The sequence below is a fragment of the Perognathus longimembris genome, chromosome 20 (genome assembly GCF_023159225.1).
Source record: "Perognathus longimembris pacificus isolate PPM17 chromosome 20, ASM2315922v1, whole genome shotgun sequence".
In the NCBI taxonomy this organism is placed as follows: Eukaryota; Metazoa; Chordata; class Mammalia; order Rodentia; family Heteromyidae; genus Perognathus; species Perognathus longimembris.
The window spans coordinates 30,649,209-30,667,620 of NC_063180.1; the positions used below are offsets into that span (position 1 = coordinate 30,649,209).

The window sequence follows — 18,412 nt, forward strand, 5'->3', positions numbered from 1 at the left end:
ATTCAGCAACGTACTGAGAACTTAATGTGCCAGGCTGTGTATATAGCATCAGGAATCCCACACTAGCACCAATGTTTTTTTTCTTCTTTTTGTCAATCAGCATTATGGTGGCATACATAATTCACACACTATACAATCTACCAATTGAAATGTGCAAGTCAATGGTTCCTAGTATATTTAGAGTTGCACAATTTATCCCTCTGCTAAAGAAAGCCCCAGGCCATTACCAGTCACTAATTTCCTCCGAGTCAGTCTCTACGTTAAATAAACCATGTTTACACTAGAGGAGACCCAAGCGGTGGAAAGAGGTCAGACACATCCAGGTGCCAGGAGGTAGAGTTCAAGCAGACCAAGCCCAGGATCCAGACTCAGGATAAAGGGCACCATTGGGGTGTTCTCGCGGTTCCACCGCTCGGTCGTTTTACAAGGGTCCTGGGGGTGGGGGGAAGTCGCTCGTGCCGTCCACTCTTAGGCTAAGGGTGCTTGTGGAAGACAGCTCAGTCTCCAGCTTCACGCCAGCTCGGCGCGCTCCCGCGGAAGCCCAGCGGCCGGGGACGCGCCCAGCGCCACACCTAGGCCGGGGGACGGCGCCCGATTGGGCCAGCGCGCACCAGGGCCCGCCCTCCGGAAGCAGCAGAGCCTTTCAATCCCGGGTCGCCGCCTCCGTGGGCCGCCGGGCCAGGTGCAGGAGGCGGGCCTAGGCCAGATCTCCACAGACGAGGGAGGGCCGGCGCAGGAAAACCCTTCCCCTACCGGGAGCTCGCGAACCGCTCGCACGCGGGAAAGCCTTTCCACGGAGAGCGTCTCGGAGCCAGAGCGGACCACGCCAACTTCCGGCCCGCCCCGGAAGCGGAAGTGCAGGCGCCACGGGGTCGTGTCCATCGTGAGCCCGGCCCGCGCGCCCGCCGTTCCGCCCGGCGAGCCCCAGCGCCCCAGTGTCCTGCCGGTGTCCTATTCGCTGGTCCCGCCATGCTGTCGCTAGACTTTCTGGACGATGTGCGGCGGATGAACAAGAGGCAGGTGAGGCTCCCGCAGCTTCCTCGTCCTTGAGACGCGGCCGCCGCGGGGCCCAACGGACCCCAGCTGCGAAGTGAGGCCTGCGCAGCTCTGGCGCGGGGTCTCCGCCTTCCTGTGGACTCGGTGGCAGAAGGCCGCCTCGCCGTCCCTGGGCCGCGACCACCGCCGACCCGGGGCGCCAGCAGGGCCCTCCTGACCGCGGCTCGCGGAGTGGGCGGCCAGCGGAAACCGCGGGAACCGCGGGGCACATCGTTAGCGCGAGTCGGGGTTACTCATTGTCTCCTACTTGGCGCTTCAGTAGGATCCGCCGAGGCTGGGCTGGGCTGGGCTTGCCTGCAGCTCTCCGTTATTCCTAGTCTGGGCGCCTTCTGCTGTCTTCCCCGGCCGCCGTTCCAGCCCCGTCAGACGGCCCAGAGGGCTGCGACCCCCTTCCATCTGTACTTTGACTTGGGCCTCTCTGAGCCCCAAGTTGAAATCGCGGTCGAGGTGGCAGCTCTCTGAGACTTTAGCTTTTATTTTACCAAAAGCCCATGCCATCCATGCGCATGGCACAGAGGTCTCGTAAACGAGGTCTCCTGATTTTGACTTCGTCTTAACTCTGTTGCGATCCTCTAGATTAGAAGCCAAAATGTGTTCAGAATACTTTTGTAATGCTGTAGGCATTACAGAAGGTTTCGCTTTTGTCTTCTACATCAACTGTCTGGAGGCCACTTCTGCCTTCAATTGATCTTTTAGAAGTATTTTTGTTAGTAAGATTTATCATTATTGGGGCTGGGAAGTTGGCGTAGTGGTAGAGTGCTTGAAAGCTTGGATTTTGCAGTTTACCTTAGTTTTTCTTTTAGGCACGCCTACAAGATTGTGAGAGATTTCCAGTTAGAGCCAGAGTCCAGGCTGGCCTCAAACTTGAGTTTCCTGCCTCAGTTTCTTTTTTCTTCTCGGTTGAGTGGCTTGAACTCAGGGCCTGGACGCTGTCCCTGTACTCTTTCTCTCAAGGCTAGCCCTCTACCACTTTGAGCCACAGCCCCACTTCTGATTTTCTGGTGGTTAATTGGAGATGAGAGTCTCAGACTCTCCTGGGGGCTGGCCTTGAACAGCAATCTTCTCATCTCAGCTTTCTGAGTAGCTAGTATTACAGGCATGAGCCACCAGGGGCTAGGCTGGACTGCCTTGTTTTTTGGGTGCTTGGGATTACAGGCCTACACAGCTAAGTCTGGCATGAAATGTCTTTTATAATTTGGGCTGTTTCTTATGCTTTTTGGTGTTTTGAAGCAAGATCCAATCAGACTTCATGTATTATATTTAGTTGTGCTTCTTTCTAATACAGAACATTCTCCCCCATCTACTTTTCTATGATAGTGTTTTTTTTTTTTTGGCCAGTCCTGGGCCTTGGACTCAGGGCCTGAGCACTGTCCCTGGCTTCTTCCCGCTCAAGGCTAGCACTCTGCCACTTGAGCCACAGCACCGCTTCTGGCCGTTTTCTGTATATGTGGTACTGGGGAATCGAACCTAGGGCCTCCTGTATCCGAGGCAGGCACTCTTGCCACTAGGCTATATCCCCAGCCCTATGATAGTGTTTTTGTTTGTTTGTTTTTTGCCAGCCCCGGGCCTTGAACTTTGGGCCTGGGCACTGTCCCTGAAGTCCTTTTTGCTCAAAGCTAGCACTCTATCATTTGAGCCACAGCACCAATTCTGGCCTTTTCTAAGTAGTTTACTGGAGATGAGAGTCCCAACTTTCCCGCGGGATCTGGCTTCGAACCATGATCCTCAGATGTCAGCCTCCTGAGTAGCTAGAATTACAGGTGTGAGCCACTAGCACCCAGCTGACATTTAAGTTTTCATTAATAAAGATAAATTCTGGGCTGGGGATATAGCCTAGTGGCAAGAGTGCCTGCCTCGGATACACAAGGCCCTAGGTTCGATTCCCCAGCACCACATATACAGAAAACGGCCAGAAGCGGCGCTGTGGCTCAAGTGGCAGAGTGCTATCCTTGAGCGGGAAGAAGCCAGGGACGGTGCTCAGGCCCTGAGTCCAAGGCCCAGGACTGGCCTAAATAAATAAATAAATAAATAAAGACAAATTCTTTTGGTAGTATGCATATATTTTATTGCAAAAACTGAGCTTTATTTTACTTATTTTTAAAACTTTTATTTTTTTATACTTTAAAGTGTGTTATGATGCTGGGGGGGCGGGGCTCATATTGTTAGTTTTGTATTTAGGGCTCTCCCCAGTCTGATTTTTAATGCCATTTTTCAGCCCCTGAACTGCTGGCTTTGGTGGGCAGCCGACCTTTTACCCACTCTCCAGGTGTGGCCAAATCCACTGGGCTCACGTTGGCTGTCTCACTCCAAAAGCCTTCCTGCTGTTGTTGCTGTTTGTGTAAGTCATGACAGAAGGCTGCTCTTCCAGTCTGACCCAGTCTGACTGATGAGCTGTAGGACTGTTTAAAGACTCATTCTTGAGCTGCCCTAGTACTAATTGGTGCTCCTCTGGGTTGCTAATCTCTTCTTTTTGTCCTTACAGCTATATTATCAAGTCCTGAATTTTGGAATGATTGTCTCCTCTGCACTGATGATCTGGAAGGGCTTAATGGTAATAACTGGAAGTGAGAGCCCCATTGTAGTGGTGCTCAGGTAATTTGCTCTTTTTTCAAGGCTTGGAATTACATGCCATTGCTTGGGAGAAAACTGGAGATTGTCCCTTACAAACTCTTTCCCAGAGGAAAGCCTGGAAGGAAAGTACCACTGTTCACTTAGGAGAAATCATCACCTCGTCAGATGTTCTCACTGGGATCCCTAAGGTCCAGGCCCTGCCTGTGAGAAGCCGGCTATGTAGTTTATTGGCCTGCAGATCTTCTGCTTCGAACCTCCCTCATTTGAGCCAAGCCTGCTGTTCGGTGTTTGCTCCTTAGGTTGTGTAGACCAGCATATGCTCAGGGTCAGTAACTGAAGCCTTGCTAGCTAATCACTGTGGCACTTTCTTGCCTTTAAATGCCACTGCTGACGAGATTCATGGCATTTTGGACATATTTATACCATTGTTGGGTGTGTGTGTGTGTGTGTGTGTGTGTGTTTCCGTTTCCCATACTGAAGCTTGAACTTGGAGCCTGGGTGCTGCCCCTTAGTGTTTTCAAGGCTGGCTATCTTAACACTTGGGCCACATCTCCACTTGGCTTTTTGATAGTTAATAGGAGATAAGAGCCTCACAGACTTTCCTGCCTGGGCCGGCTTTGAACTGTGCTCCTCTGATCTCAGCCTCCTGAGTAACTAGGATTACAGACATGAACTACAGGTGGCCAGCTTTCTTAATGTTACTCAATAAGATGAATGTGACTTTCTCATTGTCATAGTCATATATTTCCAACTCCATCAAGTAGTTTATTTTTCAGACCTTACTTGGGCTTTTACTCATATTTGTACCTTAATTCTCTCTTTATTAATAACCGAAGGCAGCTATTATTTTAGAGCTCTAAAGACACAGATTGTTAGCTAGGAAGTATTTAATGTTCTTCTCTGGACAAACAGACTTGGGTCTGAGGCACTTTGATTGCCCATTGCAGCTTTGTATGGGTTGCTTATTCACTGAACCACTGAAAGTTTCCCATCTGTGAAGTGAGGACTAACCTTCAGTGTCAGAGGAATGACATGCCATAAGTTGCTGTCTTGAATTTAGTAGACAGCTCCCAACACTTAACAGGAAGAGAAGCTGCACCAACTTGTGCTGTGGGGAGAGGTGTAGAGAGGACATGAGGTGGCTCCTTTTGGGGGCTTTTCTGGGATGATTTCAGATTTTGTCCTCTTTTGTGGAAATGTTTAAGGATAGTCTGCCTCTAACTGGAGGTATTGGAATAACAGGGAATTGAGCTAAAAAAGTGCTCAAAGCTGGTGATGCCCAGCAGAATGGTACGTGCCTTTATAATCCCAGCATTTGGGAATCTGAGGCAGAAGGGTAGAAAGTTCAGTGCTAGCCTAGGCTACATAAGTAGACCATCTCAAAAAGCAGATGCCCAAAACAGACAGTTGGTCCTGAAGTAACCTAGTTCTGCTGGAAGCTTTGTAATATTAGTTGGTACTTTACAGTGGTACTAAATAGAAACAAATGGCACTTGGACTTTTATGTGGTGTAGGTACTGTGTATTATTCTTTATTTCCAACATGAGACAAAGGAAAGAAATGAATATTAGTTGTGTAGAGAAGAATTCTGGTCAAGAGCAAAAAGAGGGAGTTACTAGAGAGAGGTAACTTGGTTGACCACTGTGCAGGTGCCCTCCCGGGATTCTAACTTCAAAGAACAAATGTGCTTCAGGGGACTCACTCACTGACTGAGAAGTCTGGGAAATAAGGTATACACTTTGATATTTGATATGTTTTAGTAATTGAAATCTCAGGTAACTCTTTTTTTTTTTTTTTTTTGGCCAGTCCTGGGCCTTGGACTCAGGGCCTGAGCACTGTCCCTGGCTTCTTCCCGCTCAAGGCTAGCACTCTGCCACTTGAGCCACAGCGCCGCTTCTGGCCGTTTTCTGTATATGTGGTGCTGGGGAATCGAACCTAGGGCCTCGTGTATCCGAGGCAGGCACTCTTGCCACTAGGCTATATCCCCAGCCCTCAGGTAACTCTTTATAGAGCTGAAACTTGCTAGGAAATATTAATCTCTTTATGGGCAGGGGTGGGGTTTGACAGTGGCAGAGCACTTGCATAAAATGTACAAGATCCTGGGTTTCGTCCCCAACTACCAGAGAAGAAATATTCTCCAGAATATTAACTACTTTTAGGTGTAGGAGGTTTGAGACAGTGTCTTGCTATGTAGCCCAGGGTGGCCTCCAACTTGTTAGCCTCCTGCCTCCCTTTCTACCTATTTAAATATTTACATAGAACTTTAAAATTTGTTTTCTCTATAAACTAAAAACAGAACTGCCCTTTGTGCCTGCCATCACACTTGTAATCCTAGCTACCCAGAAGTCTGAGATCTGAGGATTTGGGTGTGAAGCCAGCAGAAAAGTCCATGGGACTGTCATCTCCAGGTAACAGGCAAATGCCAGCAGTGGAGCTATGGCTCAAGTGATAGAGCTCCAGCTTTGAGCAAAAGAGCTCAGAGACAGTGCCTAAGCCTTGAGTTCAAGCTCCAGAACCAGCAGTAAAAACACAAAGAACAACAACTATCATTTGATCTAGCAGCCCCACTACTAGGCACATACCAAGAGGAAGTGAAATTGGAATGTTAAGGGACTCCATGTGAACCATGTGCACCATCACTCTTAGTAGCCACCCGAGGCTCAGGAGAGCAGGCAGGGTACAACTGGGAGAGGCTAATCTGTGGATAGGAGGCTGCTCATAGGAGGAGGTAGTTCTGGCCCTGCTGCATAGGAGGGTTGAATGGATAAGGGAATTGGGCTATGGGTTTCAAGACATCAAGCACTTAGAATGTTTTTCTTCTCTTTCTTTTTTTTTTTTTTTTGGCTGGCCCTGATGCTTGAACTCTGGGCTTGGGTGCTGTCCTTGCTCCTTTTGCTCAAAGCTAGTGCTTTACCAATTGAGCCACAGTGCCACTTCTCGCATTTTCTGTGATTTAATTGGAGATAAGAGTCTTGTAGACTTTCTTGCCTGCCTGAGCTGGCTTCAAACTATGTCAATCTCCTGACTAGCTGTGGTGCTCAGCTACCTCCATTTCTTTAGTGGTTCTCTGTCTAAAGACTGTGCCTCCATGGAAGAGTGCTTGCCAACTAGGAGAGATGTGTGAGTTCTCAGGTGCAAATAAATTATTATAATAGTAGTAAATTTTTTCAGTTGGTGTTATCACTGCATACTTTTTATGTTTTTAAATGCTGTCTGTGTCGTAATTTCCAAGTCTGATTCTCGTCCAACCTCATTTTCAGCCTGCACTTAATGTCTCTCTCCATCTGGATTCTGCCCAGGCACTGAAGCACTATACAATAAAAATGAAATTTAGCTCCTTCTCAAAGCCCCAATCTCCAACTCAGGGTCTGAGCCTGTCCTCTGCTCAGTTGCCATCTCAACTCTTCCTTCTGTTAGAAGCTGATTGGCCAGAAATCTGCTGCTTCCCTCTCATCTACCTCTTTAGAACTGGTTCTGAGCATCGTTCTATTTTCAGCCCTTGTCATTTCCTGCCTATGCTGTTGTTATGACCTTTAAAGAAATGCCTTTATAATCAGAAAAAATTAATATGTTTTCATTATATATGAGAGATTGTAACCACACAAACAAATCTAGATGGAACTGTCGCTTTTGATTCTGAGATATAATTCTGTTAACATTTTAGGCTGTTTTCACATAATTGAGATCATTATGTATGTATGTCCTCGTATTTTTTTTCTCATCATTTGTGTCTCTATTTAGCAGTCCCCCCCCCCATTTCCTGAAGTTCATTTTGATACATACTATTTTGTGTGATCAGATGCACATAGACATTGTGCTTTGTGTTCCTCTCTTAAGAGTGTCCTCCTTTGGCGTCACCATGTTGTTTAGCAGAGTTTTAAACAGCACTCTTGTAGTTACTGAGTGCACATTATAACAACCGTTTGGGCACTTGGTCTCCCAATCTACCTTCTCATCTTTTCCAGGTTACTCTCTTCAAGTAGCATTTTATTTGAAGAAAAGATGTCCCTGATTTTAAAAAAATAAACACTTGGAAGCTTTGTGTACAGAATACCTTTATAATATTTTCAGCAAACACATATTCCATCTTCTAACTGAACACCTTCAGAAAGAGGGAACTCACTGCTCTGTGAGAAACTTAACAAAAGCTTTAATACAATATAGTGATAAATGCATATAGAAATACATGTATAATGGTTTAAAGACTTTACATTGAATTACTGGGGTGTTGTTGCTGCTGCTTTTTGAAATACTGGAGTTTGAATTCAGGGTTTCACATTTTCTAGGCAGGTGTTCTAGCCTTTGAGCCATACTTCTAGCCCTTTTGCTTTGGCACTTTTAGATAGTATCTCACTTTTGCCTTTGCCAACTTGGACCCTTTGTAGCTGGGATGTCAGGTATGCATCACCGTGCCCAGGCCCAGTGTTTTCTGTTGAGATAGGGCCTCTGTTGTTTTATTTTTTTTTTTTGAGGCAGGATTTCACCATGTAGTTCAGGATAGCCTTTATCTCAAGATCCTCACGCTTCAGTCTACCAAGTGCTGGGATTACAGGGATATGCTCAGTTCATCAGTGAGAACCTTTGCAAAATGATGCTACCTGGGGCTGGAAATATGGCCTAGTGGCAAGAGTGCTTGCCTCGTATATATGAAGCCCTGGGTTCGATTCCTCAGCACCACATATATAGAAAATGGCCAGAAGTGGCGCTGTGTCTCAAGTGGCAGAGTGCTAGCCTTGAGCAAAAAAGAAGCCAGGCCCTAAATTCGAGCCCCAGCCAGGACTGGCAAAAAAAAAAAAACCACATCACACACACACAAAAATGATGTTACCTCCTGTTCCTGGATATTTTCTGTAAGTGGTTTGGTGAGACCTGGACATACATGTTTTTTCTTTTTTTTAAAGTTCCTCAGATATTTCCAGTGTTCAGTGAAGCTCAGGAACCACTGCCATCCTTTATGTAGTGGGACTAGAGTTTCAATCAAAAGTACTTTACCGGGCTGGGCATGTGGCTTAGTGATAGAGTGCATGCCTACCATGCATGAAGCCCTGGATTCGATTCCTCAATACCACTTAAACAGAAAAGGCCGGAAGTGGTGTTGTGGCTCAAGTAGTAGAACACTAGCTTTGAGCCCAGGAAGGCTTAGAGACAGTGCCCAGGCCCTGAGTTCAAGCCCCAGGACCTTCAAAACATAAAACGCTTCAAGGGGGCTGGGAACAGGCCCTGAGTTCAAGCTCTAGGACTGGCGGGGGAAAAAAAGGAAGGAATGAGGGAAGAGGTCAAAAGAAAAGGGCATATCCATTAGTGTGAACATTTTTGGTTCTCAGGGCTGTGTAGGGGAAAGCAGGCAAGAGAGCTCATTTGTGAAATTCTTAGGCAAAGTACTCTGTTCTTTTATTGTCATATTTATCTCTTAAGAATTGATAAGCAAACTTTATCTGTGAAGCTGACAGTTTAGACTTGATGAGCTGTTTTCCTGTGTGAGGGCCTGACTCATAAGGTCATCTGGGTGTATATCTTTATAAATGGCAGAAGATGATCCAGTGCTCATTTGAATATTTGAATATGCTTAGTGTTTTCAGACAAAGTGAGAATAAGGGCAGTGTCTGTAAAGTTCACTGTTATTTTCTGTTTGTCATTGAAAATTTTAAAGGTTAAGGAATTAGTAACCGTGCTCTTTCCAAGACTGCTTTGTATAGTGCATCTTGAGTTGGAACTGGCTGGTGAAGGTAATAACTAAAAATCTCACGGTAGTCTCAAGAAACAGATTTTGAAAAGAATCCTAAGGCATAGTGGTAGAGTTCTACTGTGTGTGTATACCACAGCAGTGGTTGCTCTTGATTTTGAAAGTCGGTCTGGTCTCACTTCCTTTTTGCTGTTCTACTCTTTCCCTCCCAGTGGCAGCATGGAACCTGCATTCCATAGAGGAGATCTTCTTTTTCTAACAAATCGGGTGGAAGACCCCATTCGAGTGGGGGAAATTGTCGTGTTCAGAATAGAAGGAAGAGAGATCCCCATAGTGCACCGAGTCCTGAAGATTCATGAAAAGTAGGTGCATCTCTGCCTTCACCAGAAAAGCTTTGAAGTATAAAGATCATGGGAGGCAGGGAGATAATGTTTTCTAAAGCATAACTATAGCACTCCCCAGCCTTTGTTCAGTTTCCCAGTTATGTTTTGATACCTCATATTTAATATTAAATTTAATATTTTAATATGAAACAATAGTCCAGTACCACCATAGGGAGGAATGGTTAATGGACAGGCATGCATGGTTATGCCAAAGTTTTCTCCCCCACCTCTGCTTTATACATTCAGATTGGCCTAGGGCTGTCTTAAAATTTTTAAGCATTTGTTTTGAACCCCAGATCCAGATGAAATCCCTGGCTGTAGTTGGTTGATGCCAACCATTTACATCCAGAGGTTCCTCAGGCAGGGTTCTTCCTGCCATTGCTGCTTGAAAATCAGGTCATTCTGTACTTTCCCATAATCAGCTTTTGGCCAGCTGTATCCTGACTGGTCATTTATTGGGCTCTTTCGTTCTTTATATTTTCCCAGATATTTTAATAGAAAAACCAGATTATTGTGTATACTATTTTATAATGTTCAGTTGTCTACAACATTGTTCTTGTTCTTTTTCAAGTAAAGTTTTATTTTCCCAAGTGTACAGTTGATTAGGTGTGTTCATGCATCTTCACCAGCAGCTGGGGCATCTCCACCTTTAGTATTTCTCATGTGAATCACTGGCGTTCTGTGCTCCAAAGCTCATTTGAAAGTCTTTCACTAAGGAGCTCCTGGAGGCATGCCCTGGCCAGGGAGCCATGGATCTTCAGCTCCTCGAGACCAATGCAGGGCTCATGAGCTTAGAGCTGGGACTTGCTTGCAGTTTGTCAGGAGGGGCTTCGTGAGCTTGTCCCACCCACTGCCTCTGGACCACTTCTGGGCCTTGCCCCAGATGTGCTTCCCAGGGGCCTTGTCTTTCCCAGCGGACTTCCCCGCTTCTTTCTTCTTGTGGTCCTTGGCAGCATCACAAAGCCTGGAGAGCAGCGCTGACTGCTGCAACCTCATTAAGATGTCAGACAAAAAGGAAAAGAAGCTGCAGCCTTGTTCCTGATACCTGCATAGATTTAACTTCTAAATGTGGGACTTTTAGTTTGTATTTATTCCTTAGTAGGAACCATGCAGCTATAAGCATCCTTTTAGCCAATTAAAGAATTAATACAAGGAGTGATGAAACGTTACAGTGCCACAGGAACTTTTGGCTAATGAGCAAAATTTGTGCTTTCAAATGATGACTTTGCATTTCCCTTGTTCCTTTAAGGCAAAATGGGCATATCAAGTTTTTAACCAAAGGAGATAATAATGCTGTTGATGATCGAGGCCTGTATAAACAAGGGCAGCACTGGCTGGAGAAGAAAGATGTCGTGGGGAGAGCCAGGGGGTAAGTAGAGGGGAGCGCTTTCAACATGGCCCTCTCTGCGGTGCCGTTTCATCCCTCACAGCTGCACCCACAGCCGCTTGGTCCTACTTTGACCAAAAGGTGCCCTTCTTCAAATGCTTCCAAACCTCCAGCACTGCTCCCCAGGGAGGAGGAACGGGACACGGTAAAAGAACAGAAGATGGGTGATGAGATGGAGTTAGTGACAAGATGGTGAGTTCACTTTTATTCGGCTCTCTCAGGAAGTATTAGAGGGTACCTTTCCCATGCCCCAGTGTCCACACTGGGCTAAGCTGTGGGGAGCCACAGTGGTGTTAACCTTTGTGGGACTTAGTTCTAAACTTAAAGTTGATGAGATCAAGTGAAGTTTAGGCATCCTACTAAGCCTGTTTATTTCAGGTGTTGACAGGGGAACAGATCAGCGGAGGACAGGAATTGTAAGTTACTGGTACTGTAAGGAAGTATGGGGTTGCTGCTGCCCTAATGTACTAATAGTGATAATGGAAACACACCCTCATCGGGGCTCATTGGGCACCAGAGACTCCCTATAAATGCTTTAGCATCGCTGCCTTTAACCTCAGACAGCCTGCTGCCCCCACTCTACAGATGAGGAAACTCTGTGAGCTGGGTCCACTCTGAAGCCTGCACCCCATTCCCCAGGTGCCATTCTCACTGTTGGACACTTTCCAGAGCTCTCACCGCTGTCAGAACATGGTCCCTTCTCACCTGCAGCACAGGAGATGTGGTCACCACCCTGCCCAGCGTGCTGTCCAGAAAAAGCATAGTTGCTCAGTGTATGGCCAGAGATTGGTTAGAGAGAGCACTGTTGTGGGGTTGTTTTGTTTTGTTTTGTTTTTGGGGGGGGGGTCTGTCTCCATGTTTCAGAAGAGTTTGTTCCTGAGATGGAGTTACAAGGTCTTCAGTGCTTCTGAGGAATAGTGCCCCCTCCCCCATTTGCAAAGTATTCCTACTGTAGTTATCCACACCACCGCCTCCTGGGGTCCTTCTCATGCCTGCATGCAATTGGGAGTGTACAGATGCATGTAGTAAAGTAAGAGAAGCCCAAGTTCCTGTTTCCCTAAGTACTTACTCTTAACCTCCTAATTCATGTTCTCTTATGCATAGAGATAAAGGCATAGGTGTTAATGTGTACATGCTTACATGAAAATACCTTCCTTTTTTTTGTTTATTTTGCTTTTTGCCTTTCCTGGGGCTTGAACTCAGGGCCTGGACACTGTCCCTGAGCTTCATTTGCTCAAGGTTAGCATTCTACCACTTGAGCCACAGCGCCACTTCTGGGTGTTTTTTTTTTTTTGTTTGGCCAGTCCTGGGCCTTGGACTCAGGGCCTGAGCACTGTCCCTGGCTACTTTTTGCTCAAGGCTAGCACTCTGCCACTTGAGCCATAGCGCCACTTCTGGCCGTTTTCTACATATGTGGTGCTGGGAAATCGAACCCAGGGCTTGGCTTCATGTATACGAGACTAGCACTTTACCACTAGGCCATATTCCCAGCCCTGAAACTTGAACATATTTTAAAGCCTTTGCTGTGTTGTCTAATAAATGATCCTACCCACAAAATAGTGCCTGTGGTGTGACTCGTGACACGTGTTTTTTACTGCTCCATGTTTTAATTTGGACCCTTTATTGGGTCAAAGATCCTCCTATACCAAAGATTGGAGGATGTAAGCTTTTCACTCAAGTAACTTAATCACAAGTGTATATAAAATACTTTTTCTCAGATCCCAACTTCAAGCTGGGTCTGGTAGTACGTGCAGTAACTTGGGGGTTTAGTCAGTAGGATTGTAAAGATTGGGAATCTGGGGGGCTGGGGATATGGCCTAGTGGCAAGAGCGCTTGCCTCGTATACATGAGGCCCTGGGTTCAATTCCCCAGTACCACATATATAGAAAACGGCCAGAAGTGGCGCTGTGGCTCAAGTGGCAGAGTACTAGCCTTGAACAAGAAGAAGCCAGGGACAGTGCTCAGGCCCTGAGTCCAAGCCCCAGGACTGGCCAAAAAAAAAAAAAAGATTTGGAATCTGAGGCCAGCCTGAATTACAGAGTGAGGCTTTGTCTCAAAAGAAAAAGGAACAAATTAAATCCCAGACCTTTTGCTGGTTCCTAATAAAGTAAACTAAAAAAATAGAAAAATAGTAATGTGATTCTCTGTGAATTTAGTGTGAAACATCTGAGGCATGAACAGCAGGGAGGCAGGATCTTCACTGTGCAAATCCACTTTCCAGTGATTATACCTCCGCTTTCACTGCTGCGTCACACACCCATCACTCCTGTGCAAATTATACTCATAAAACACCAACATTAAGCAATGTTTCAAGTCAGATTGTTCCCAAACCTGGAGGGTAGAGCTTTTCTACAGTCAGGTCTGTGACCGAGATACAGATGTCTTAGCACTTTCAAGGCCCAAGGTTCTAGGTGAAAATTATTTGAAACATTTTAAGATTAAGTTTGCATGTATTAAGATATAATATTCACCATGTTGAGGTGTACAGTGCAGTGATTTGACTGATCATTTGAGCAGAATTAGCAGCTGTTAATCTATTGTTGTTGTTAGTGGTTGTGGGGCTTAAAGCCTGGGCCTACGTGCTGTCCCTGAGCTCTTTCGCTCAAGGCTAGCACCACAGCTAGAGCCACAGCTCCACTTCTGGTTTTCTGGTGGTTAATTGGAGATAATTGTTGCACCGACTTTCCTGTCTGAGCTGGCTTTGAACCAAGATCCTTAGATCTCAGCCTCCTGAGTAGGTTGGATTCTAGGCATGAGCCATTGGCGCTGGCTTAATTTTCATGTTACTGTGAGACATTAGCCATCATAGTCTCATGTTTTTCAGTTAGATGATTTTTCTTAGTGCATTAGCAAGAACAATAGTAGTGTACATATAGCCCAAGCATTAATATCCATATATACCAAACATGTAGAAAACTTGGGTCCTGCTTCCTAGAGCTTAGCAGAGCCATTTTGTAGCAACTATCATTTTTATGTCTTGGAGGACTCAGGAGTTGGGACTAACACAAGGGCCTTCAGAGGTGCTTGTGCCACCACATCTGCAATATGCAGGAATGTCATTTGGGACCCTCCTTTAGCCCAGAAGTTGAAGAGATGCCAGAACGTGTGTTACAAGCTATCCAAGTGATTATGTCATGGATGTCTAAGTTTTAAGAAGCGCCAGCATGTGGAAAGGGAGTTGGGGAGTAGGGAGAGAGGGTCAGATGAGGATGGCATACGCAGCAGGTGAGGACCGCAGATGGGAAGTAGGGCAAAGGATGCAGTGCACTTTGTCTAAAGCTCTCTGAGGCTTTGCATGGGAGGCGATTGCTGTGTCTGCTGCCTGTGGGGTACAGGGCCGAGTGAAGCCCGCAGGCTCCTGTGAGGTGTGCAGAGGCAAACCTCCATGTCAGCTTCACTCTGGAGTCTAGCAGCAGAGAAAAGATAGGACTGTGTTTGCTGACTATCTTTTCCTCCCACACCAAGGTTACCCTGCTAATTTCCTGGTTCTGCCCCCAGTTATTACAATGTTGAAGAGTTTTTGGCATAGAGGGGAGATTTGAAGCCTGGAGAAAATTATTTTCCTCAGAGCGAAAAGAAGAGGCCCTGGCTTTCAAACATCCAGTCTGGTTGTTTGGATCTCAATGGTAGAGCACTTACCTAACTTGGCCAAGGTCCTGGGTTTGATTCCCAGGACCACAGAATGCATCTCAGCCAGTATTCACTAGAAGACTGTGATGTGGCCGTGGGCAACGCCCTGTGTTGGCCTTGGGAACTGGTAGAAGGGATCCGCATGACATCCGCATGTCTCACAGTCTAGAGTCCCTTAGGAGAAGCAGGTACTACATAGCGAGCAGTGCTGGTTGATTGAAATTGTGGTAGACCTCAAAAGGAACATCACGGGCCCTGTAAGATGGTTAACGGATGAAGCAGCCTAAGGATCATGTAGATAAGGTAGAGAAGCAGAGACCCAGGAGGACTAAGTGTGATCATGATAGGATGCTGCAGGAATGGAGGCTGAGATGGGTTTCTGCCTTCAGGGAGTTGGGATTCCAGGAGGCTGGCAGGGAGGGTGGTGAAGTCTAGGTGGTAGTAGAGCTCTTCCACTCAAGGCCCTGAGGTGACACCTAACCCCTGGAACTTGGTCAGCATGTGTCCCTGGTCATCAGTGATGGAAGACCACACCTGGTGCTGGGCCTTGCCACAAAAGCGAGCACCCAGCCTGGCTGTCAGTTTCCTCATCTGTAAAATGGTAACAGTCCTAACTTCCTACCACCGCTGTGGAAAGGGGCAAATTGCACAAGGGATACAAACGGGCTTTGCTGGGTAAAATGACTTGGAAGAAGCAGATCCTGTCCTGTGATGATGGCGTGCTCTCCTAGGAGTGGCTATGGTCATCAGTGTCTTGTTTGTTTGTTTTAGATTTGTTCCTTATATTGGAATTGTGACGATCCTCATGAATGACTACCCTAAATTCAAGGTGAGAGCTTGGGCTGTTGGTTTGTTTTTGTGTTTTTTTTTTTTGCCAGTCCTGGGCCTTGGACTCAGGGCCTGAGCACTGTCCCGGGCTTCTTTTTGCCCAAGGCTAGCACTCTACCACTGGAGCCACAGCTTTTTCCCTATATGTGGTGCTCAGGAATCAAACCCAAGGCTTCATGAATGTGAGGCAGGCACTCTACCACTAGGCCATATTCCCAGCCCTGGACTGTGTTTTCACTCAGAATGAAATAGAGCTGGGGTTAGTGCTAGAGCATTTGCCTCACATGAATAAAATCTGGGTTCCGTCCTCAGCGCTGCCCCCTCAAAAAAAAAAAAAGAGAAAGAAGTGAAGGAGTCATGGCTGAAGGTGAAGCTTGGTGGGAGAGCGGGAGACTGGCCTGTGCGGCACCCTGGGTCTTGCCCCCAGAAAGGAGCTTGGGCTGACCTCTAGATTACAGTTAAAGCCTGGAAGAATAGTTAGATGGCTCAGTAACTTCTGTCTGTGCTTCTGTGTTTTGTTTTCTAGTACGCAGTCCTTTTTTTGCTGGGCTTGTTCGTGCTGGTCCACCGTGAGTAAGAAGCGAGCCTCACCGCTCCGTTCCAGGAAGCCGCGAGCTTTGTTCCTGGGTATCTGCAGTAGACATGGGTCTGCGGTTGGTGGAGAGCGAGCGCACTGAGGGCGCTCTTGGGAGCACCAGTGTGCATTAGTTTATGTTTCCACGCCAGAATATATGTGGGCGGGCGCATGGGCACTGAGGCGTGCACACGAGGGGACTTCCAATCACAGGATTTCATACCTTGTCATTGTCCCACTTTCACATTTTGTACATCAGTGGATTTTTTTATATTAAAAGGTTGAGCCAAAGCCCCCAGTGTTTGTATTTTGAAGCCCAGCTTCACTTCTGAAGTGCCTCAGCGTGCTGTCCGCGGAAGTGCAGCTCTGCACGCGTGGACCGCCTGTCCTCACAGTGCCACTCACGGCTCATGAAGGTGGCTCCAAGTCTTAACTTTGCAAATTTCAAATAAAAGACTTTGCACATTTAACCCCTTATCCCTGCATTGTGTTTGTTGGGAAAAGTCCTGGAAGTTGCCTCTTTGTCCCCGTGAAGGAGCAGAGGCTTTGAGAACAGCCCTCTGCGAAGGTTGCCCTCAAATGAGTGACTTGTTTGTTCCATTTTGTTTTTGTGAAGCAGAAGGAGCCATTGACATTCATAGGAAATCTCTTAGTCATAAAATTGCTTCTTACCAGTGCGTGACTCAGATGTGTGTAAAGCAGCTGTGTTGCTGACAGGTTCGGAGACTCTTACTTGGCTGTAAGTGCCCATAACCCTTTGTACCCTCTCCACACATGGCAGCCGGTGTGAGGAGGGAGGGAAGGAGGCAGGCAGGGCGGAGACACCGAGGGCTCAGCCTGCCTTCCCCTTGTCTGGAAACTTCATTGCCTGAACCTGCTCCGAGTGTCACGAACATAAGGAAGCAGAGCACACTTGTGTGTCTCCTTGTTGAGGATTTCAAAGAAATGATTGCAGGATAAGCCAGTGTATGTGAAGCACAGAATCCTCTAGTCCTCTGGCAAGTAGGCAGGCTTCCTGTGCTGGGCCTCCGGTTCTGTGGAGGAACTCAGTCCTGGTGGATGGGAATGGAGCAGCCCCTGCCGCCTGCCCATGGAGCCCGCCCAGCCCACAGAGTGGTGCTGCTGCAAATCCTCCCTTAACCAGACTCAGCTGTCAGGCCTGCATGGGACCCCACCCCCCAATACTCTCTACAGAGGAGGAAGCCGGAAAATTACTAGCAGCTGCTTTTTGAACCTGTCTCTGCAGCTTACACAGTGCTTAGATTCTCTCATGCCCAGGGAGTGCAGACTCATTCCCTGTGCGGCTGCCCGGACACTACGCATCCTTTCTTTCTCCAAGTCGCCTTTGCGGGACAGGGCTAACTGCTGAGCATGGGCCCTGCTTGCTTTCTTCTTCCTTTAGTCCTAGGGATTGAACACAGGGTTTTGTGCATGCTAGACAAGCACTCTTTTTTTTTTTTTTTTTTTTTTTGGCCAGTCCTGGGGCTTGGACTCAGGGCCTGAGCACTGTCCCTGGCTTCTTTTTGCTCAAGGCTAGCACTCTGCCACTTGAGCCATAGCGCCACTTCTGGCCATTTTCTATATATGTGGTGCTGGGGAATTGAACCCAGGGCCTCATGTATACGGGGCAAGCACTCTTGCCACTAGGCCATATTCCCCAGCCCATAGACAAGTACTCTTATTTCAACCCTTTTGGACTTGGTTTTGTGATTGTTTTGGCATTTTTTTGCAGGGCCCTTTGCATGCTGGGTAAATGCTTCACTACTTGAGCTACATCTCAACCCATTGTATTTTGTTTTTGAGGTAGGGTCTTAACTTTGCCCTGAATGGCCTTAAACTCAAAATCCTTATACTTCTACCTCCCCTCAGCCCCCCAGTAGCAGGAATTACAAGTATGTATCACTGCATTTGGCCATGGCCCTGCTTTTGTGCCAACCGGTTCTGCTGGCCAAAGTTGAGCTCTCAGGGACCTGTCTGAGCCTCATCTCCCTCAGTGTAAATGCCCTTGCACTCATGTCTTCACCTGCACTTGTGCTTATACACACAGCTCTGTAAAAATATCCTTTTTTTTTTCTCCTTTATCAGGCGCTTCTGTTGCAAGCAACAGCTACATTTCTCTAAAACAGCAATTTAAAAAAAGCATTTAAAAACATTTGAATCACTGCAGTAGCCAAAAATAAAAAAGTATTTTAGGGGAGAGGTATTATAGTCTCCGTTTTTCTATTTTTCTTTTCAGAAAAGAATTGAATTTAGGGTATCACACTTGCTAGGCAAGTGCTCTACCACTTGAGCCATGCTTT

At 46.8% G+C, this 18,412-nt stretch overlaps 1 protein-coding gene and 1 pseudogene across 1 annotated transcript; one reads left to right on the top strand and one right to left on the bottom strand.

Moving 5' to 3' along the window:
- The first annotated feature begins 666 nt into the window (after positions 1 to 666).
- On the top strand, positions 667 to 16,582 carry Sec11a (SEC11 homolog A, signal peptidase complex subunit). The gene is made up of 6 exons (XM_048330109.1): positions 667 to 1,020; positions 3,539 to 3,648; positions 9,523 to 9,672; positions 10,943 to 11,062; positions 15,482 to 15,539; positions 16,065 to 16,582. Exons 1-6 carry the CDS (start codon positions 970 to 972, stop codon positions 16,113 to 16,115), a joined length of 540 nt encoding a protein of 179 aa, XP_048186066.1. The 5' UTR covers positions 667 to 969; the 3' UTR covers positions 16,116 to 16,582.
- On the bottom strand, positions 10,097 to 10,925 carry LOC125339031 (annotated as a pseudogene).
- Positions 16,583 to 18,412: the final 1,830 nt, after the last annotated feature.

Bases quoted from the DNA above. Each gene is read 5' to 3' on its own strand.
- Sec11a (XM_048330109.1), top strand. From the start codon at position 970: ATGCTGTCGCTAGACTTTCTGGACGATGTGCGGCGGATGAACAAGAGG. The intron at 11,063-15,481 runs GTAAGTAGAGGG...TGTTTGTTTTAG, and splicing joins GTCGTGGGGAGAGCCAGGGG to ATTTGTTCCTTATATTGGAA. The intron at 15,540-16,064 runs GTGAGAGCTTGG...TTTGTTTTCTAG, and splicing joins ATGACTACCCTAAATTCAAG to TACGCAGTCCTTTTTTTGCT.